This window comes from Phyllostomus hastatus, unplaced genomic scaffold (assembly GCF_019186645.2).
Source record: "Phyllostomus hastatus isolate PE091 unplaced genomic scaffold, TTU_PhHast_1.1 phas_scaffold_78, whole genome shotgun sequence".
NCBI lineage: Eukaryota > Metazoa > Chordata > Mammalia > Chiroptera > Phyllostomidae > Phyllostomus > Phyllostomus hastatus.
The window spans coordinates 53,291,846-53,315,307 of record NW_025334041.1 but is presented as its reverse complement, the minus strand read 5'-3'; the positions used below and the strand labels follow the sequence as shown (position 1 = coordinate 53,315,307).

At 35.3% G+C, this 23,462-nt stretch overlaps 1 protein-coding gene across 1 annotated transcript in view; it reads right to left on the bottom strand.

The window, feature by feature from the left end:
- CDK13 (cyclin dependent kinase 13) overlaps nucleotides 1-23,462 on the bottom strand; it is a 141,830-nt gene that overhangs the window by 32,115 nt on the left and 86,253 nt on the right. The window contains exons 6-7 of the mRNA XM_045828091.1: nucleotides 6,819-7,008; nucleotides 5,227-5,283 (exon numbers count right to left, since the gene is read on the bottom strand). Of these exons, the coding sequence (XP_045684047.1) occupies nucleotides 5,227-5,283; nucleotides 6,819-7,008 (247 nt within the window). The remainder of the gene's footprint in view (nucleotides 1-5,226; nucleotides 5,284-6,818; nucleotides 7,009-23,462) is intronic.

The window sequence follows — 23,462 nt, the reverse complement described above, 5'->3', positions numbered from 1 at the left end:
CAGCTGTAACTCCATCCAGTTTTCCTCAAATTAACAAAAGATATTCACACTCAAATGAATAAGAGATTTGGTTGATTCTGTTAGAGTGGCAAGATGAAATCAGCTCTATTTTACAACAAATATACCCTGTAATAATTTCTTGAACACTTAAGTTATTCTATCTACAGCTAATTACTTAGAAAATATTTCAGTGACTTAACATTGGATGGGTATGTATTATGGCAAAGCCCTACCTTTCTGCTTTTAATAACAAAGAAATATGAATGAAAAATTATTTGCTGTATGTTTATTTCAAGAAATATCTAGAAAACTTGGGATAACAGAGTAAGTAAAATCTGTTAAAGGGGGGTTTCAGTATGTTAAAAATCAGTTATACTACTAAATTTTACTCAAGCAATATATGTATTTTAAAGTCATTCCATTAAAATAAGCCTAGTTCGCTAACAGACTTTAAAGAAACTGAAATTATTCAAATCTGAAAAAAAAAGCCTTAGAAGACTATATAAACCCCTGCACAATAGAATATTTACTTATAAAACAAAATGGTACAACAAATTTTTTTCTTACAAATTTTATTAAGCAGAAAATTTCAGTATATATTATGTAAAAATACAAAGTTATGAGATTTTTAGTTTCTTACTTCTCCGAGCTCAAAATTCCCATATCAATTCAGCAAGGCAATGAGGATCATGGCTCAGTGAAATACCACACTCATTTTACACCCAATATTCCATTTTAAAAGGTTTGAAAGATAAAATTTGGTTCTTCAGTTCGTTTTTCTGGAATATATCTATTTCAATGTGAACAAATATCTGCATGAAAAGAATCTGAGATAACCCTGGCTTGTATGGCTCAGCTGGTTGGAGCACTGCCCCATAACCAAATAGTTGTGGGTTAGATCCCTGGTCAGGGTGCCTTTGATCCTTGGTGCAGGCGCAACTAATTGATGCTCTCTCTCTTGAATTGATGTTTCTTCTCTCTCTCTCATTTCCTCTCTCTCTAAAAGCAATGAAAAAATGTTCTCAAGGAAGAAAGGAAGGAGGGAGGGAGGGAAGGAGGGAAAAAAGGAAGGAAAGAAGGGAGGGGGGAGGGAGGGAGGAAACTGAGATGGAAAATGGTAATTTAGTTGTTCTCCATCTACTAAAAGCTAACATAAAAACAAAAAAGTGGATTTATATTCAAGTATGCCAGACACATATTGCACAATGAAAAGATAATGTAATTATAGTGAAATCTCGATTAACCAGCTAAGGAGATAGAATCCTTAATTAAGTAAAATTTCCCCCTGAAGAATAGGCACTGAAATTTAGTCACTCAGGAAGATATATTTCAAGTGAAATGTTGGATTAAGTACACACCTGGAACAATTCATTTTTTTTTTCCTGCAGTTCTACCAGGGGGCACTATTATATATTATAGAAAGAATAGCATATTTGGAGTTGGAAATCTTGATTCCACTGACAAACATTTTTTGATATTTAAAGTCACTCAACCCTGTCTGGATCTCAGTTTTCTCAAGTGCAAAATAAGGGTTATAGCTTTTAAGCTTTAGAACAATTTTAAATTTAAAAACCAACCATAGAATACTTTCTTAAAATAATTAATTAGAAGTGTAGTGGGTAAAACAACAGCAAAAAAGCTCGGGTTAATTCAGGTTGAGGAGACTGTAGCTATATTCATAACAACCCATCCACTCCAGAGTTTCTGCAGGGTTTCATGGAACTCAAATGGATCTAAAACATACCATTTAAAAAGCTACAAATACAAAAAAAAATGAAAATAATTTTAGAATGGCACAGGCACTGCAACATTAAAAAATAAACAGATTTTTTTCACTCTAAAAAATTCAAACAAAAAAGGGTTTTTTCAACTAACCTGAAACTGGCAAAGATTCAGTGAAAATAAATATCTATTTCAAAGAATGTAAATTAAATAATACTTCTTTATATTAAATATGGTTAATCTAAAGAAATTACAGAGTTGCCATATCAAAGAAACTCAGAATATATATTAAAAATAAAGAAATAATGCGGAGAGGTCTGGCTGGCGTAGCTCAGTGGATTGAGTGCGGGCTGGGAACCAAAGTGTCCCAGGTTTGATTCCCAGCCAGGGTACATGCCTGGGTTGCAGGCCACAACCTCCAGCAACCGCACGTTGATGTTTCTCTCTCTCTCTGTCTATCTCCCTCCCTTCCCTCTCTAAAAATAAATAAATAAAATCTTAAAAAAAAAAAGATAAGACATTCTTTATAAAAAAAAAAGAAATAATGCTGAGAGGAAAGAAATTGGATAAACTAGAGCTTGATTTAAAGTAGATTTATAGACACTTTTCTACCACCCACAGCCAAAAGAAGGAGAACAACAAATTTCTAAACAAAAAACAATCAGAACTGCTGGAAAATGAAACTATGGAAGTCCAACTACCAAGGAGTTAAAGAAGATAAGTTCATTTACACTGGTGGGAGGGGAGGAGATGGGCAATCAAGGTGGAGGGGACCCATGGCAAGGCAGTGGCTGGAGGACCAGGTGGGTGAGGCAATAGCTTGTGAACCGGGGTAGGCAAGGTGGCCAGCTGGCAAACCAGGTGGTCCCACATTTATGTGTGGTTCAACCAGGAGGAGAGAGTGTGTGTGCAACCTAAGGTTCCAGCATGGAAGAGAAAGCCTCAAAACCTTTGGCTGTAAAAATCTGTGGGGGTTGTGCTGGCAGGAGAAACTACCAGCCTCACAGGAGAGTTCACTGGAGGTACCTACAGGGTGCTAGAACCTACAGAATCCCACCCAGCCCTAGAATCAGCACCAGAAAGGCACAATTTGCTTTTGGATAGCAGGGGAAGTGACTAAAAGCTGGCCAAGAGCCAAGCAAGCAGCACTGTTCCCTCTCTGACCCCTCCCCCACATAGAGCCCCACAACACAGTGAAGTGGGTTGCCCCGCCCTGGTGAATACCTAATGCTCCAACCCCCCCGCTTACAATATAACAGGTGCACCAAGACAAGGAAATATGGCACAAATGAAAGAACAGATCAAAACTGCAAAAAATAGAACGAAGTGATGAAGAGATAGCCAATCTATCAGATGTAGAGTTCAAAACACTGGTAGTGAGGATGTGCACAGAATTGGTTGAGTATGGTCGCAAAATAGAGGAAGAAGTAAAGGCTATGCAAAGTGAAATTAGGAAAAATAGGGAACCAACAGTGAAGGGAAGGAAACTGGGACTCAAATCTGATTTGGAACAGAAGGAAGAAATAAATATTCAACTGAAAGAGACAAGAATTCAAAAACATGAGGAGAGGCTTAGGAACCTTTGGGACAACTTTCAACTCTACAACATCTGAATCAAAGGGGTTCCAGAAGGAGAAGAGGAAGACCAAGAAATTGAAAACTTATATGGAAAAATAATGAAGGAGAACTTCCCCAATCTGTCAAAGGAAACAGACTTCCAGGAAGTCCAGGAAAGAATCTTAAAAACAGCAAGAAAAGAAGATAGTTACCTACAGAGGAGTTCCCACAAGACTGTCAGCTGATTTCTCAAAGAAACCTTGCAGGCAAGAAGGGGCTGGAAAGAAGTATTCCAAGTCATGAAAGGCAAGGACCTACATCCAAGATTACTCTCTCCAGCAAAGCTGCCATTTAGAATGAAAGGGCAGATAAAGTGCTTCCCAAACACGGTAAAGTTAAAGGAGTTCATCATTATCAAGCCCTTATTATATGAAATGTTACTGGGATTTACCTAAGAAAAAGATGATCAAAAACCTATGAACAGTAAAATGACAACAAACTCACAACTATCAACAAATGAACCTAAAAATAACAAAAACAAATACAAATTAAGCAAACAATTACAACAGGGACAGAATCACAGAAATGGAGAGCACATGGAGGGTTATCAGCAAGGAGGAGGAGGGGAAAGAATGCGGGGAAAAGGTACAGGGAATTAGAAGCATAAATGGTAGGTAGAAAATAGACAGGGGGAGGTTAAGAATAGATAGGAAATGGAGAAGTCAAAGAACTTACATGTACGACCCATGGACATAAATTAAGGGGGGAAATGCTGGTGGGAAGGAGTGTGTAGGGTGGAGGGGAATAAAGAGGTAAAATGGGACAACTGTAATAGCATAATCAATAAAATATACTTTAAAAAATAAAGTAGATTTACATGAGATTGGAAGTACATGAAAGTTTATTTTTATATTATTATTTATTAATTATTGTATTATTTTCCATATGAACAACTGTAAACCTACTTTTGCCCATCCCTGTATATCTAGAAATAAAGAAATATTTCCTTGCTGGTGTGGCTCAGTGGATTGAGTGCCATCCTGTGAACCACAGGGTTACCAGTTCAATTTCCAGTCAGGGCACACGTCTGGGTTTCATGCCAGATCTCCAGCTGGAGTTATGTGAGAGGCAACCACACACTGATGTTTCTCTCCCTCTTTTCCTCCCTCACTTGCCCTCTCTAAGAATAAATAAATAAAATTTTTTTTCAAAGAGGAAATAATGCTGACTGACAGGAAAGAAATGGGTTAACCTAGAGCTTTATTAAACTCAGTTAATTCCACTTTATTTACATAAAATCCACTATTTCACAAATATATTTCTAAATTCCATATTAGTACTAATAAGTCATATTTCACTACCACCAGGCACAAAAGTACCAAAGAGGGATACACATGCCAACTTTAACCAGAGTAACTCCACACAGAGAAGTTATACACTGAACTAACTTCATTATAAGTTTGTTTAAATAAAAGGTTCCAGAGAGTTTAAAACAACCAAATATAATTATAATTTTTAAAAAGGAAGTTCAAAATAATTAAAACAATGTTTATAAGTTAAATATGTAATATAAAAAGCATATACCAAGGTTTTTCACTAAATACAAAAATTACAAATGTCTTAATGCCTCAATCTGAGTTAGAAACAAGTATAAATTTCTAAAATAATTCCTAAGTTCATTTAAGTTACATTTAAAATGGCACATTTTAAAAGAAACTGTATTTACTAAGTATTAAAAACATAGTTATTTTTAAATTAAAATAAATGAAAATTTTGTAATTAAAATAGTCTACCCAGGTACAGTGTAAAACATTATTATCCTGTGTATTTAACCATGAAAAATTAATTTCCCTTTTCATAAAAAATAAACTATCAATAAGGTATTCTTACTGTAGCTTCTGAAACTGGTTTGAAGTGTCTATAATTTTCATTGGAAAGTACTCTTACCTTTCTTCTGAGCTATACAATCGAGCAAGTCCAAAATCTGCAAGTTTTATCTGCCCTCTGGTAAAACAAAATGAACAAAGGTTATTAGTCTACTTTGAATTGGTCATACACATTCATATTCTATTCCTAGAACTAATCAAAAATTTACTTATAGAAACTTTATCTTTGACCACACTGCTGTACCCAAGGTCTTATAGGTAAAGACAAGTAAATAAACTCAGGATAAGATAAGGTAAAAAACTTAGTCCTTTTCTTTGGAGAATTTTAGCTACTATAATACTGATGCCATTTTTATTAGTACTAGTAAAACCATATTTCAGTACTATTTAGTTCCTATTTAGAAAAGTACACTTCAAAACAAAATGAGATAATTTCTACTACTTATATAAGATAACCTACTTGTTCAAGTCAATAATGTTCAAGAAATAAATCACATTATTTTAAAGTTATGTTTAATATTCCCTTTCTTAGAGGGGCTAGATGCATGCAACACTTTATACTAACCAAAGTCAGGACCAGGCATGTTTCAGTTAAACTAACAAATAATTCCAATTACAACAGGATTATCATTGTTCAGTTTATGCTGCCAGTAAAATATTCAACACTTTCTAAAAGATTTTATTTATTTATTTATTTCTTGATTTTTAGAGAGAGGGGAAGGGAGGGAAAAAGAGAGGGAGAGAAACATTGATAGGTTGCCTCTCGCACAACCCCAAACAGGGACCTGGCCCACAATCCAGGCATAGGCCCTGACTGGGAATCAAACTGGTGACCTTTTGGTTTGCAGGACAGTGCCCAACCCATTGAGTCATGTCAGTCAGGGCTCAACATAAGCTGTGTGTATGTGTGTGTGTGTGCGTGTAGGTATACACTTTTAAAAAGTCCACTTTAAACCTGTGATGACTGTTTTAAAAACGGTAATTTAAAAAAATTCTGAAGTCTAGTCTTACATCAAATAAAATCATTTTATCAATTACTAGAAGATCCATTCACATTATGTAAACGATAAACAAGAAAGTCAGCTAAGTATTATTTTATGTACATTATAAACTATTATTGGTAGCTAACTATAGTATATTTAACACAAATTCAGAAACACCACAAGCTAAAATGTTGATTCTGTTACAACAGTTTCTGCAATGAAATAGAGTTGGCCCTTGAACAACAGAGGTTTCAACTGCACAGGTCCACTTATATTCAGTATTTTTTCCAATAAACACTATAAGTGTATTTTCTATTCTTTACAATCTATTTAATAACACTTCTTTTGTCTAGCTTACTTTATTCTAAAAAACATAATATATAATATATATAACATAAGATATATGTGTTAATCAACTATTTACGTTACCAGTAAGGATTCTGGTCAACAGGAGGCTATTAGTAAAGTATTTGGAGAGTTAAAAGTTATATGCAGATTTTCACCTGTGTGTGTGTGTGTGGGGGGGGGGGTAGGGGTGGATTTGCCACTCCTAGATCCCAAGTTGTTCAAGGGTCAACTGTAATGTGAATTATGAATCCTTTTAACAAAATCAAGGTATACATTATATAAAATGTACTCGAAACATATATATATTAAACTCATCTCATACCTATTATTTAGAAGAATATTTGAACATTTAATATCTCTATGCAAAAAGTTCTTCTTATGACAATAATCCAGACCTTCCATGAGCTGTCTCATAAATGACTTGATGTGATTTTCATTAAAATGAACCAAGCCTGATTCCAGTAGTCCCATCAGGTCATGGTCCATATATTCAAACACCAGATAAAATGCACCTAAGAACAAAAGATATTAAAATAAAAAGATATTAAAAAGATATTAAAAGAATAAAAGAACAAAAATAATTAAAATATTAAAGATTTTTATTCTTACAACTTTTCTTAATCCTTGTAAAGAAATACTACTTTGTCACTTTAATAATGTTCATCTTTCTCTCTGAACTTAATATCATAAATACATCCCAAGGATCTAACCCAGTTTGCATCTCATAAATGAAACTCTTATGATACAAAATCAACCCTATTGATTTTCACATTGCAGCTTCTAGGTATAATGAATGTAAAATAAACTCCTAGCTGTTTAACATAAACCAACTGTCTCTGAGCAGAAGCCACATAAAATTAGTATAGCTCATTAGATAAAATATAAATGTGGCAAAAGAATTGTTTTTAATTAAAAAAATGAGCTCAGCTGACCTTTAGACAACTTCCTTTAAGTCCTCAACATATATTTTAATTCTGTCTATACAGCTGCAGAGCATTTAAAGCATACAAATTACAGCTTTGTTATGAAACCAACTTAATCCTGCTACCAAAACCTAACATAAGGTAGCACATACACAACTGTACTTATGGGAGGAAATTCAAAAATCCTAAAAGATACTTGCACAAACTAAATCCAAAGCTGTATCAAAAAATATACCAATCAAAGAGCATTTATTTTGGCAATTCAGAATGAAAAAGCTAATAAAATACATCTATTTGGCAGAGGAAAAAAGTATATGCCAAAAAATAGGCACCTGTAGATAGTTCACAACCAGTTTCCAACTAAAAAAAAGATCTTGTAGTAATCTTAAAAGTTTATATTAATACTCCTCTGAAACAAATAACTAATGATATGCTTATTAGTAAAAGGCCAGGTGTTGCACACAAAATGAAAGCATTCATTATTACTAACTGTCCTAGAGTTAGTTAAAGATAAAATCAAAATATTTCTTTGTGGTTTTTTTGGGTATATTTTTACTCTTTTATAGTGACACTTTAAAAAATACCTAAAATTGGTGCTCCAAATATTTAGTGCTATGTGGATACCAAAACTTTCCTCACAGTTAAGGTATGGGTAGTGTATGAAAAGCCTGAATGAGGGAGTAAAAGTAATCCGAAGGGGTAGGTTCCCTGAACTGAGGATAGATCAGTGTTATCAAATACTGGAGCATGAGACTTCTGGCCAAGATGGATGCGTAGGTAGGGATACACTTTGCCTCCTTGCACAACCAAAAGAACAATAACAAATTTAAAAACAAAAATCAACCAGAACTGCCAGAAAATTAAACTGTATAGAAGTCTGACAACCAAGGAGTTAAGGAAACATTGATCTGGACAGGTAGGAGCGGTGGAGGTGGGCAGCTGATGGTGGAAAGGATGAGCAGCCATGGAGCGGCTGGATAACCAGGTGGGGTAAGGAGAAGGCTGGAGGTCCCACACTTCCCTGTGGGTAAATAGGAAGGAACAACTGGGGAGAGAGACAGACCTTGCACCCCTGGGTTCCAACACAGGAAAAGAAAACCGCCAAACTGCTGGCTATAAAAATCTGTGGGGGTTGCAGTGGTGGGAGAGACTCCCAGCCTCACAGGAGAGTTCACAAGGAGAGTTCACAGGAGAGTTCTCCACCCTGTGGAGAGACCCACAGGGTGCTAGGTGTATGCAAACCCATCCACCTGGGAAATAGGACCAGATTTGCTTGTGCATGGCAGGGGAAGTGAATGAAAGCTGACCCAGAGCCCAGCAAGCAGCACTGTTCCTCTCTGACCCCTCCCACACATACAGCCCCACAACACAGTGAAGTGGGTTGCTCCACCATTACAAATACCTAAGGCTCCCCCGCTTACAATATAACAGGTGCACCGAGACAAAGAAACATGGCCCAAATGAAAGAACACATCAAAACTCCAAAAACAGAACTAAGTGATGAAGAGACAGCCAATCTACAGATGCAGAGTTCAAAACACTGGTAGTGAGGATGCTCACAGAATTGGTTGAGTATGGTCATAAAATGGAGGAAAATGAGAAGGCTATGCAAAGTGGAATAAAGAAAAATACGGAACCAACAGTGAAGGGAAGGAAACTGGGACTCAAATCTGATTTGGAACAGAAGGAAGAAATAAATATTCAACTGGAAGAGAATGAAGAACAAGAATTCAAAAACATGAGGGGAGGCTTAACCTCTGGACAACTTTAAATGTTTCAACATCTTAACCAGGGGTGCCAGAAGAAGAGAAAGTACAAGAAATTGAAAACTTATTTGAAAAAATAATGAAGGAAAACTTCCCCAGTCTGGCAAAGGAAATAAGACTCTCAGTAAGTCCAGGAAACACAGAGAGTCCCTTAGAAGTTGGACCCAAGGAAGCACACACCAAAGCACATCAAAATTACACTACCCAAGATAAAGGTAAGGAGAGAATCCTAAAAATGGCAAGAGGAAAGGAGACAGTTACCTACAAAAGAGTTCCTATAAGACTATCAGCTGATTTCTCAAAAGAAACCCTACAGGCAAGAAGGGGCTGGAAAGAAGTATTTGAAGTCATGAAAGGCAAGGACCTATATCCAAGACTACTCTATTCAGCAAAGCTTTCATTTAGAATGGAAGGGCAGATAAAATGCTCCCCAGATAAGGTCAAGTTAAAGTTCATCATCACCAAGCCTTTATTATATGAAATGTTAAAGGGACTTATCTAAGAAAAAGAAGATGATCAAAACTATGAACAGTAAAATGACAACAAACTCACAACTATCAACAAATGAATCTAAAAAAATAAAAACCCAAACAAACCAGAAACCAGAAGAAATTAAGCAAACAATTAGAACAGGTACAGAATCACAGAAATGGAGATCACATGGAGCATCATCAGCAGAGATGTAGGCAGGAGAGAGTACGGGGGAAAAGGTAGAGAGAATAAGAAGCATAACTGGTAGGTACCAAATAAGGGGAGGTTAAGAATAGTATAGGAAATGTAGAAGCCAAAGAACTTGTATGTATGACCCATGGACATGAATTAAGGGAGGGAATGCTGGTGGGAGCGGTGGGGTACAGGGGAAAGGGGAATAAAAGAGAGAAAAAAATGAGACAACTATAATAGCATAATCAATACAATATACTTAAAAAATTAAACAAAATGCTTTGGAATAAAAGACGTTTCCCCCGCCTTAAGAAAATACTGAAGCAGGGTTAAATAAGGTGGAAACTGAAAAGCAATTGTTTGATATGGTAGCACTTAATATTATTAATGTTCTAAAAGGTCCTAGTAAAGAAATAGGGTCAGAAGTCAAATTGCAGGTTCAGGCTATGAGTAGGAGGGAAAGAATTAGAGCAGAGATTACAGAGGAAGTTTTCAAGAAGGTTGCCTTTTAAGGAGCAGCTGTTGTACTGGTTTGTTTTTGTTTTTGTGTCCAATGAACTTGTTTATGTATATACCATAATCAACTAAAACTAGTAAGATCCAAAGCAAGTATCGTGTGCAGGGCAAGTAAAATAAAGACAAAATATAAATACTAAAAGGGATAAAAATACAACTATTGGTTGATATAATGACTGTCCTCCTAAAAATCCAAAAGAATAAAAAGACAGTAGGTAAATAAGAGAAAATCATATATAAAAAGCAAAAGATTTCATATATGCCAACAACAATTAGAAATAAAATTTAAATGACTGCACAGCAGAAAAATACTATACTACAAATGACTGGGAATAAACTTTAAAAAGAATTATACAAATTCTTATGAAATACCAAATTACAAATTTGCATTTTAATGCTATTTCAATTTTAAAAAATGACATTTGCTTTCTTTTGCTGAAGGGACATTCAACTTGACAAAATATTCCTAAAATTCACCTTGAAGAAAACAAAAACCAGGCTTGGACAAGCTATAAATGTATATTGTGAACATAAGGACAACCAACTAAAGGTAATTTTAAAAAGCATCATTGATAGGCTAAGAAAGGAGAAAAAAAAGGAATCATATAAAAAGCGTAACTAAGACCAGAGAAGGCAGAAAAAGAGTGGAAGGGTAATTAAAAAAGATAACAAATAGAAAGCATTAACAAATATGGTAGATATTAATCTAACTGTATCGATAATCACCTTGAATGCCAATGGTCTAAATATACGAATTAAAACACACAGACTGGTAAAGTGGATAAAAAAGTAAGACACAACTATATATGGCTCACAAAACAATCACATTAAACACAGAGAGATTAAAAGTGGAGAAAGCTATACCATACTATCACTAATCAAAAGAAAACAGGAGTAACTACATTATTTTCAGACAGAGCAGACTTAAGAGCAAGGAAAGTTATCAGAAATGAAGAAGGGCATTAACTAATGATAAAGCGGTCCATTCTCCAAAAAGAAAGAACCTTTAATGTGTTCACTCCTTATAAAAGGCTGCCAAAATACATCAGGGAAAAAGTGAAAGAACTACATAGACACATAGAAATGATTTCCATATATGATTCTATGTAGTAATTCTTCCAACAATAGATATGTGTTCTTAAAGTACATATTATTCTTAAATTCACATGAACCCTTCACCAACACAGAGCACACTAAGGGCTATAAAATTTACCTAAAAATTTTAAAAGAAAACAAATTTATACAGAGTATGCTATCAGACCACAATGAAATTGAACTAAAATCAGTAATAGGAAGAAAGCAGAAAAATACTTGGAATTTAAAAAATAAAAAAAAAACTTTTTAATGACACATGGGTTAAAGAAAAAGACTAAAAACAAATTTTAAAATATTTTGAAATAAATTAAAATGAACACAACTTAACTAAAATATGTGGGATAAAGCAAAGCTATTCCTTAAAGAGAAATTATAACAACTATTCACTTTAGGAACTGGAGAAAGAGAAAATTAAATGACAAGTAAGCAGAAAAACAAATAATAAAAATTAGAACAGAATTCAATGAAATTGAAAATAGAAACTAACAGAAAAATCAACAAAACTAAAAGCTGATTCTTTGAAAAGATCAATAAAACCGAAAAATCTGTAGCTAGGTAAAAGTGCAAATTATGAATATCAGAAATGAAATTACTAATATCAGGTTATCACTATTGCTCCCAAGAACATTAAATATGTGAACTACTGAATACCCATAAGTCTGATAATCTAGATGAAACAAATTAATACCTTGAGAGACACAGTCTACCAAAACTAACACAAGAAAAAATAGAATATTTCAATTGGCCTATAAAGTCTGTCCAGAAAAAGTCCAGTGATTGTAAATATAACCAGAACAGTTTACGCATGTAACCTAGTAGCCAAAGAGAGTGGAATGGAGAACACACATGTGTGAACAATGACAACTTTACTGTACTAGTAAAGTTTACTGTACTTAGTGGGGGTGGTTCATGCCCTTGACTGAGTATGTGTGCTGTGTGGCTGTCTATTCAAAATGACTGAGCAAGTAGAACAATGAACTTGCATCAAATTCTGCATTAAGCTTGAATATACTTCTGCAGAAACTATTCGGAGGATTCAGAAGACCACAGCTATCTGTGGACAACTGGTGATTAGCAGCTTCATCACGACAATGAACCTGATCACGTGTCACATCTTATGCAGAATTTCTGGCAAAACATCAAATCATCCAGGTGACTCAGCCCCCACTACAGCCCAGATTTGGCACCCTACAACTTCTGGCTTTTCCCCAAACTAAAACCACCTTTGAAAGGGAAGAGATCTCAGACCATTGATGAGCTTCAGGAAAATACAACAGGGCAGCTAATGGCAATAGGAGAACTGTGTGAGGTCCCAAGGTGCCTACTTTGAAAGGTACTGAGGCGTCACTGTTCTATGTACAATGTTTCTTGTATTTGTATCTTCTTCAACAAATGTTTATATTTTTCATATTACATGGCTGGATACCTTCTGGACAGACCTCATATACCTGCTGTAGAAAATTAATCAATACTTAATAACCCTCCAAAATAGAAAGCACCAGGTGCTCAGATGGATTTACTGATGCATTCTACAAAAAAATTAAGGAAAAAATTATACCAATTCTCTACAATCTCTTCCAGAAAATTCAAGGAGACAGACAGTTTCCTGACTCAGCCTATGAGATCAAAACAAGACAAAGCCATTACAAGAAAGGAAAACTAAAGAACAGTTTCTCATGAAAATATATACAAAAATCCTTAACAAAATATAAACAAACTGAATCCAACACATATGAAAAGAATTATATACCGTTTCTAAGCAGAATTTAGTATAGGTATACAAAGCAAAAATCAATTAATGTAAGCTATGACATCAACAGAAGCTAACAAAGGAAAACTATGATCATATCAACAGATGCAGAAAAGCATCTGACAAATTCCAGCAACCATTCATGATTCAAAAACAAAAACCAAATAAACAAAACTTAGAAACCAGGAACAACGGAGAACTTCAACTTGATGAAAAATATCTACAAAAACCTGTCGCTAATATATTTAATAGTGAGAGAACTTCCAATAATATCAATTAGACAAGGATATACCCTCTCACCACTTCTATTCATCATCGTACCTAGCAAATGAAGATAAGAAAAGGAAGTAAAAGATATACAGATTAGGAAGGAAGAAATCAAATGTCTTTCTTCACAAATGATACAACTATCTATGTAGAAAATCCAAAATTCAACAAAAAAGTAATGGAACTAATAAGTAATTATGATAAGATGGCAAGGTCCAGAGTTAATATATAAAAGGTAACTGCTTTCTTACATACTGGCAATGAACAACTGGAATTTGAAATTAAAAACATTTCACCATTTACACAACAGGACAAAAACAAAAAAACATGTATAAATCTAACAAAATATGTACAAGAGCTATATAAGAACCACCACAAAATTCTGATAAAAGAAACCAAGCACTAAACAATGAGAATGTTCCATGTACATGGAAAAGGAAGACTCAACATTGTCGAGATGTCAGTTATTCCCAAATAGATCAATAGATTTATTTTTATTATATTTTTAAAATATATTTTATTGATTATGTTATTACAGTTGTCCCATCCCCCCCTTTACTTCCCTCTACCAGGCACACCCCCTCCCACCCGAATTCCCCCTCTTTAGTTCAGGCCCATGGGTTGTACATATAAGTTCTTTGGCTTCTACATTTCCTATACTATTCCTAACCTCCCCCTATCTATTTTCTACCTACCATTTATGTTACTTATTCTCTGTACCTATTCCTCCTCTCTCCCTGTCCCACTCCCCCACTGATAACCATCCATGTGATCTCCATTTCTGTGATTCTGTTCCTGTTCTAATTGTTCACTTTGTTTGTTTGTTTTTTTTTAGGTTCAGTAACAGCTGTCAGTTTGTTGTCATTTTAGTGTTCATATTTTTTTTATCTTCTTTTTCTTAGATAAGTCCCTTTAACATTTCATATAATAAGGGCTTAGTGATGATGAACTCCTTTAAACTTGACCTTATCTGGGAAGCACTTTATCTGCCCTTCCATTCTAAATGAAAGCTTTGCTGAATAGAGTAGTCTTGGATATAGGTCCTTGCCTTTCATGATTTCAAATACTTTTCCAGCCCCTTCTTGCCTGTAGAGTTTCTTTTGAGAAATCAGCTGATAGTCTTAGGAACTCCTTTGTAAGCAACTGTCTCCTTTCCTCTTGCTGCTTTTAAGATTCTCTCCTTATCTTTAATCTTCAGTAATGTAATTATGATATGCCTTGGTGTGTGCTTCCTTGGGTCCAACTTGGTTGGGACTATCTGGGCTTCCTGGACTTCCTGGAAGTCTATTTCCTTTGCCAGATTGGGGAAGGTCTCCTTCATTACCTTTTCAAATAACTTTTCAATGTCTTGCTCTTCCTCTTCTCCTTCTGGCACCACTATGATTTGGATATTGGAACATTTAAAGTTGTCCTGGAGGTTCCTAAGCCTCTCCTCATTTTTTTGAATTCTTGTTTCTTCATTCTGTTCTGGTTAAATGTTTCTTTCTTCCTTCTGCTTCAAACCATTGATTTGAGTCCAGGTTTCCTTGCCTTCACTTTGGTTCTCTGTAGGTTTTTCTTTATTTTACATAATGTGACCTTTATTGCTGCCTGGAACATCCTGATAATCAATGTTTTGAACTGTGTATCTGATAGGTTGGCTCTCTGTCACTTAGTTGTATTTTTTTCTGTAGCTTTGAACTGTCGTTCCATTTGTGCCATTTTTTTTTCTTTTTTTTTTTTTGGTCTTGGCATGCCTGTTATGTAGTAAGGGGCAGAGCCTTAAGTGTTCAGCAGGGCAGGGCAACCCATGTTGCTGCATTGTGATGCTGTATGTGGGTGAGGGATTCAAGAGGGAACAATGCTGCTTGCTCCGCTCTCTGCCAGTTTTCAGTCACTTCCCCTGCTACCCACAATCAAATTGGGCCTTTCTGGTGCCGATTCCCGGGTGGGTGGGTTTGTGTGTGTTCTAGGACCCTGTGGGTCTATCCAAAGAACTCTCCTGTCAGGCTGGGAATTTCTCCTGCTGCCACCTCAACCCCCAAAGGTGTAGGTGTTTTCAGTCAGAGGCTTTGAGACTTTATTTCCCTTGCACTGCAGCCCTGAGTTGCAAGGTCTGTCTCGCTCCCCAGTTGTTCCTCCCAGGTTATCTGCATGCAAACTGTGGGCTGCTGGGTCCACCAGCTGCTGTCTTGCCATGAGTCCTCTCTACCCAGCTGCTGGTCTCGCCTCCACCCCTCCCCTACCGGTCTAGGTGAATGTTTCTTCTTTAACTCCTTAATTGCTGGACTTCCATACGGTTTGATTTTCTGTCAGCTCTGGTTGTTTTTTGTTTTTAAATTTGTTGTTGTCCTTGTTTTGGTTGTTCAAGGAGGCACAGTGTGTCTACCAACACCTCCATCTTGGCTGGAAGTCCAAATCGACAGATTTAATACAATCAAAATAAAAATCCCAACAAGTTATTTTGTGGATATTGAAAAACTGAAAAAGTTCATATGTGGAACAGTAAAAGACCTGTGATAGCCAACCCAATATTGAATACAGTATTAAAGAAGAACGAATTTAGAGGGCTGTTACTATTTGACTTAAAAACTTATTATAACGTCTGGGTTGCAGGCCCAGTCCCTGGTAGGAGGCATGCGAAAGGCAAGCAGACATTGATGTTTCTCTCCCTCTCTACTTCCCTTCCCCTCTCTCTAAAAATAAATAAATAAAATCTTAAAAAAACACTATAAAGCTACAATAATCAATCCAATGTAGTATTAACAAAAGAAGAGACAAGTAGATTGATAAACAGAAAGCCCATGAACAGACTCTTAAAAAGAAAAGTCAACTTATCTTAGGCAACAGAGCAAAGATGTTTCAATAGAAAAAGGATAATCTTTTCAACAAATGCTGGAACAAGTAAACATAGACATGCAAAAAAAAAAAAAAAGAAGTAAGAAGAATATCCATACAGATCTTACATGCTTCACAAAAATTAACTCTAAATGGATCACAGACCTAAGGGTAAAATTCAAAACTATAAAACTCCTAGAAGATATCATAGGACAAAATTTAGGTGAACATAAGTTTGATAATGACTTGGCAGATTCAACACCAAAATCATAACCTGTAAAGAAAAAATGGTTTTCTTGTGGAAGAAGCAGGACTTCATTAAAATATAAAACTTTGGCTCTGAGAAAGGTACCATTAGGAGAATATACATATGCAAAGAAGTCTTAAAACAGTAAGTAAACAAACAGTACAATTAAAAAGTAGGCAAAAAAATGAAGAGGTATGTCCCCAAAGAAAATACACACATGGCACATAAACATATGGAAATGTTCTCAACCTATTTCATTAGAGAATGACAAATGGAAAATTAAAATAATAAAGGGATATCATAAATACTTTATTAGAAAGGCAAAAATCAGAAACACTGACAATATCAAATGCTGGTAAGAAACAACCTACCATTCATCGCTTGTGAAATATAAAATGGTACAGCTAGTTCTGAAGAGTGTATAGAAGTTTCTTACAAAACTAAACATGTTGTTATCATATGATCCAGCAATCACATTCCCTGATATTTACCCAAAAAACCTGAAAACTTATGTCCACATGGACACCTGCATGTAAAAGTTTATAGCAGCTTTATTCATAATTGCCAAAATTGGAAAGCAACTAAAATGTCATTCATTAGGTGAATGAATGAATGAACTGTGGTACATCTAGACAATGAAATAATAATCAGCACTAAAAAAATAAAAAATAAAAAGTGAAGGTATATGAAGCCATGAACATCCATGGAGCATGCTTACATGCATATCATTGTAGTAAGTGAAAGAAGACAATTTGAAAAGGCTAAATAGTATATGTTTCCCAACTACATGATGTTCTGAAAAAGGTAAAACTATGGAGATAGTAAAAAAATCAGTGGCTGCCAGGGTTTCAGGGAATGAATGAATTAATAGGTGGAACACAAGAGAATTTTTAAGACAATGAAAGTATTCTGTGTGCATGTGTGTGTGAGAGAGTGAGAGTGAGAGAGTATTTGTGTTTGTGGTACTTACCATGCCTGCCTTTGTCTCTATTTCTGTGTCCTGACCTGTGGATCTCTCTTAGAATCCACTGAACTCTGTATGTCTGTTAGACTCCGCATGTCTGCTGACTGGCTGCCTGACTGACCCTATCTGTTTCTCTGATTGTCTCTTTCACAAAAGTAAAATTCTAAAATTACTGATATGGTATAGAGTTTATATAATATATAAATTAGGATTTATTTAAAAATATGCATATTTAAATATATACTTCTATTATTTCTATTTTCAGTTTTTTGCTCAGAGGGTCTAAAAGGATAAAACAGGCTGTTAACACTGTGATGAGTAGAAAGTAGCAAGAGAAAATGGGAAATTAATTTTTTCCTCATATAGACTGGTATTATTTCAATGATTATGGTAAGTTCACTTTACTTTTATACTTCTTACAGAAGAACTTTACTTTTGTAAGAGAAATATTAAAGAATTGTAAGTTAAAAGCCATTAAAATACAAGAGATTTTAAATTCAGTAAAAGTTGAGCACATTAAGCTCTATACTCATAGGCAAAGCAATAAAATTCAATGGTAACACCCCAGGGGGATAAATTATTGTGTTAATTGCACTCTGATCCCCTTCTTTGAGTAGTAGACAGTACAATCATTATTGTTCACTTCAGTTAGATTGAATCCTTCAATACCTGTCCCACCAAAAGATCTGAGTAACCCTTGACAAGAAGTCAAACCAGACATTTGAAGCCTAAGAATCACAAATTGACCTGACTCTAATTGGTGGAAACCCTCCCATTAGCAACCCAAAAGAACTGTGTGCTATAGGGTATTCTAAGACCACAGGCTATTTTAAGATGGACCTTTATGATTATATCTCTTATCCAAGTTTTAGTCAAACCTGGACTTTGTAAAATCTAATGCACATTGGCTTGAACAAAAAAAGGAAATGTCTTCCAAAAATTCTCTTTGGTTTTTGGGTACGGGGTAACATAGAGCTTTCAGAAATCTTATGACAAAAGCCCAAGTTCCCTCTCTCCATTTCTCAGTGCTGGCTCTACCTCAGAACCCATACTGCTTCAAGATGGTTGCTGTAAGAACAGACCCTTCTAGCTCTTAGGATCACATCTCACAGTTAAGAAGATACCATTCTATATGTGAAAACTTAGGAAGAATCTTAAACTCTGGACAGGAGAACTGTAAGGATCTGAGCGACATGCCTGTAGGGAAATGGAAGTGGAGTCAGCTCCACAGCTTGTGGACTTAGAATAAGATAAAAATGAATCCTCAATAAAAAGCCCAAGGCTATTATAAAGAGGAAAGTAAACAGGAGGGTAACTAGTTAAAGTAAATAGGGTAAACTGTTGGTAAGAGACACCAAAACATGTCAAATACATTATCTACCCCAAAGAAGGGCCAATATCAAGCTCTCTTCTATCTGTGACTACATTGTCCATTCAGAAGCCACTAGTCATATGTACCTATGAAGCACCTGAAATGTGGTCGGACTCACTGAGATGAGATGTGCTGTGGATTTTGAAAACTTAGTACAAAAAATGTAAAATACCCTCCAATTTAAACATTCATTACATGGTAAAATAAGATTTTGTGTAAAATAAAAGTATATTTTAAAAACTGAAAGAAGAAAATATATAACTACATATTTAAAATGTATGGCAAGAGGGAAGGATACACCAAGAAAATAAACAAATTCACTGGCACATCAATTTAAATACAAGATGAAACTGATTGTCTACTTATTACTAATTCTGAAATCATATTTCACACATGACCAAAACATTATAAAAAGAGAAATTATAGCTAGAACAATTTATAAAAATGTGTTTTAAAATTCTTGTGCCCTGACTGGTATGGCTCAGTTGGTTGACATTGTCAGCACAAGATCCCGAGTATGATTCCCAGTCAGAGCATATGCCTGGATTGTGGGTTTGATTCCCAGCCACAGCACATACGAGAAGCAATAGATCGATATTTCTCTTTTATATCTATGTTTCTCACCTTCCTTTTTTCCCTCCCTTCCCCTCTCTCTAAAAATAAATGAATAAAATCTTTACAAAATTCTTGTAAAATTAATCCTAATACAAAAACAATTTCAAGAAAAGGGTGTGAAAAAACCATCTACTTCCAATTATCTATTCTATAACTGATCTGTCTATATTAATCTAGACCCTATTTGTCCAAAGACAATAAATCAGTAATGGCTGAAAGTAGACAAAAGGAATAAAAATAGTGACTCTGTACCAAAAACCCACTTTCCATTTGAAGATCCTAATTTATATTTTATAATATATGTTTTATATAAACTCTTTATACCATATCAACTGTTTTAGAATTTTACCTTGGTGAGACTTTATATGACAAAATGGTCAACAGAAATTTATTTTTAGTAAGTACAAGCTGAGTAAGAGTTGCTAATATCATTAGCCTAATAAGATGATACTGCAGATAGATGACTAAGTAATTGTATTGTAATGCTTTAACTGATAGGCTTAAAAATGCTATTGTATCCTATAACATGAAACCTGACTGGGGAAGAAAAGAAATTTAAGCTGAGATTTTGAGCAGGGCTGGGAGCAAGGGGACTGATGTGGGTGAGAGGCATGCTCTGTTTGAGATACCTTTGCGAAATGTGGAAATGGAGAGATATAGTGAATAGTTGGAACTATCTGAAGCCCAGAAATATTCTTACGAAATAATGGCACAGAGCTGAAGATGATGGTAACCTTAGAGCTATGAGAGTATCTGTGAAGGAGAAAGAACACCAAGGACATACTCTGAGGAACACCAACATTTAATTAAAAGGCAAAGAAAGGGCAACTGAGTAAGGCTAGGAAGCAAGAGTTTGGCTAGACAGACAAATCTGGCTAGAGCTTTTCCAGAAAAACCACCCACATTCAAAGCAAATCAACATAATAAATGTTGTCCATGTTAAGTAAGAAAAAACTGAGGAATTATTACTGGTTTGGGAAGAGATCATTAGTAAACTAATTTTTAAAAGGTGGTAGGAAAATTTAGACTAATTAATGAATAAAAAAGAGGAAGTATAGGCTGCAAGTGCTAATTACTCTTTCAAAAATTTTGGCAAAAAAAAAAAAGGAATAACACAGAGTAATGGTGACATTGGCCAACTCAAATAAGAGAAAGATTTGCTTGTTTCAGATAGAGATTTGAGTAGGTTTAGTACTGAAAGTAAGAAGCCAGTGAAGAGGGGTAAGTTTGAAAATACAGACGATATAATACACAGTGCAGTTCCTAGGAAGTTCCTTGGAACTTGCAGCTCCAAGCAGGAAGAAGAACTACTATTTCCTCTGAGACAAAAGAGTGAAACGGGTCAAGAGTGAAGGAAGGGCATGGAAAGTTAGAAGTTAAGAGGGTAAATTTTCACAAGTGTGAGTTTCTTTGTAGAGAGTAAAGTGATGTCTTCTCTTAAAAGAACAGGAAACTGTTTTATAGAAAAGAAGAAGCAGCTCACTAATGTAAGAAGACAACGACTATGGACTGTCCAGTAGCCCTTAAGTTCCAGCTCTGCAGACCATAAATCTGAGAAGAAAATAATGTACAGTTTTATGATTTTTCTCCAAGTTTAATATTAAAAAGTTAATCCATCTAAAATTGAAGGTTAAGACAAATTAAATGGTATGAGTTTCCTGATGAGTCTTAGAAATCATTAATTATAATTCTAAATATCTTTGCTTTATGAAACTGTATAATATAAAGTATAAGTTGTATCTGAATTCTGCTTTCTCCAATTCAACATCAGAAATAATGAAATAATAGACATGATTTACCAGTTCTAACTGTAAAACTAAGACTGAAAAAATTATAGGTTTTTACTTGGATTAACAAGTAAAAGAATCCAATAATTACACATTACTAAGTATTTGTAATGTGTAAATTTTCAAGATAGTTGTATGAAATTCAGAAACATTTCTGCCTGAAATCTGCAAAGAAAGAAAATAAAACATTTCTTCCTATGACCATCTTTGCCTTTAACCTGTAATTACTAGAAAACATTTCTAGCTTTAACCAGAGAAGTGAATTAACCTAACATTAGGAGTCCCGAGCCATATATTATCACTGAGGGTGGATGGGGACATTCCTCCACTCTCCTCTGAAGGAGTTCTATTCAATTCAAAATGAAGAGAGAATAACTTCTTTTCCCTATTCTTTGAACCTTACCCCAGCTCCTGTCCTTCGCTAGTAGGGTAAAATATCCAAGACAGCCAGTCATACTCACTAAAATATAAGGGCCACAGAGTAGGGACTTGTCTAATTTACCACCTGTTTCCAGGAACTAGAACACTGCACTGCATATAATAGGTGCTGAACAAATATTAAATAATGTCTTCTAAAAATATTCAGGGATCTTATTTCAGCCTTTTTATTTACCCCCAAATCACATCGCATCTCTGTACTTTCCACAGGTCAGAGAGGATGAAAAAAATGCGAGGTAGGGGTTGGGGTGTGAGTGTTCACAGAAAAGGAAGGAACCTATATCCTCTCTCTCTGGTTGGTATTAGTGGTAGAAAATCTAAAAATGGATACATGCACATTACATGTTATAAGAAGTTGTGGCCAAGAGTGGCAGAAGCAACAGAGAGAAATATATCAATTCTTGAAATGGCAGAGGAGAAAGGTTTCATGATTATACTAGCCTCACAGAAAATATATCAAATTCAGAAGTATTTATACAAAAAAAAGTCCAAAGAAAAAAAAAGCCCTCTAAGCTTCAAACTCTGAAAACTTGAGAGCTCCTGGCTCTTCACCTCAGGGTCTCCATTCCTAACTTACTCTGGCTGCTGAGGCTACCCCCAGTGACAGTAAGCTGATCAAATAAATGTGCTCCCACTATAAGAAAAGCAATAGGAATAAAATAAGTAGAAATCTATTAATGCTACCACAACTGGGAGTGGCAGGGAAAAGGTGTGTACCTAGCCTCAAAATTTGAATTTCCAATCTTTTCCCACAAATACACGGTGATACATCCAAGTCAGATTTTCCACATCCTACAGAAATCAAACTGGCCCTGGCTAGCGTAGCTCAGTGGATTGAGCTCGGGCTGCGAACCAAAGTGTCGCAGGTTTGATTCCCAGACAGGGTACATGTCTGGGTTGCAGGCCATGACCCCCAGCAACCGCACAGTGATGTTTCTCTCTCTCTCTCTCTCTCTCTCTCTGTCTCCCTCCCTCCCCTCTCTAAAAATGAATAAATAAAATCTTAAAAAAAAAGAAATCAAACTGAAACAGCTATCTGCTTAAAAAAGACTATTTCCAATCACTATTTTTCATATATCAGGTATTGTATCAGAATGGTTCTGATTTTTCCTGTATCCCATTTCCTTCTCTGCTTCTCATAGATTTTTTAATACATATATTTTAAATTTTTATATTACTTTTTATTGTATTTTTTCCATACCATTTACTCCCCATGCCCTCTTCCATACCCACTCACCTGTTCTTCAAAAATTTTAAAGAGGATTCAGTGAGTGAATATATGTAAGGAGATTAGGACAGACAATGCCTGGCACATAGTAAGAACTTATTTATATTGGGGCAGTTAATCATCTATTAGGGAAGAATTCTTTAAATTTAATTTTATGTTTCACTTATTTTTTAATAGTATATTTTATTGATCATGGCATTACAGTTGTCCTATTTTTTCTCCCTTTTACTCCTCCACTCCTTGTATCCCCACTCCTATCAGCAATCCCCCGCCAAACCCTTAGTTCATGTCCATGGGTTGTATATGTAAGTTCTTAGACTTTACTATTTCCTATACTATTCTTAACCTCCTCCTGTTTGCTTTGTACCTTCCATTTACGCTTCTTATTCCCTGTACCTTTTCCCCCATCCACTCCCCGACCCATACCTACTGATAACTCTCCATGGGATCTCCGCTTCTGTGGTTCTGTTCCTGTTCTAGTTCCTTGCTTAGTTTGTTTTCATTTTTGTTTTTAGGTT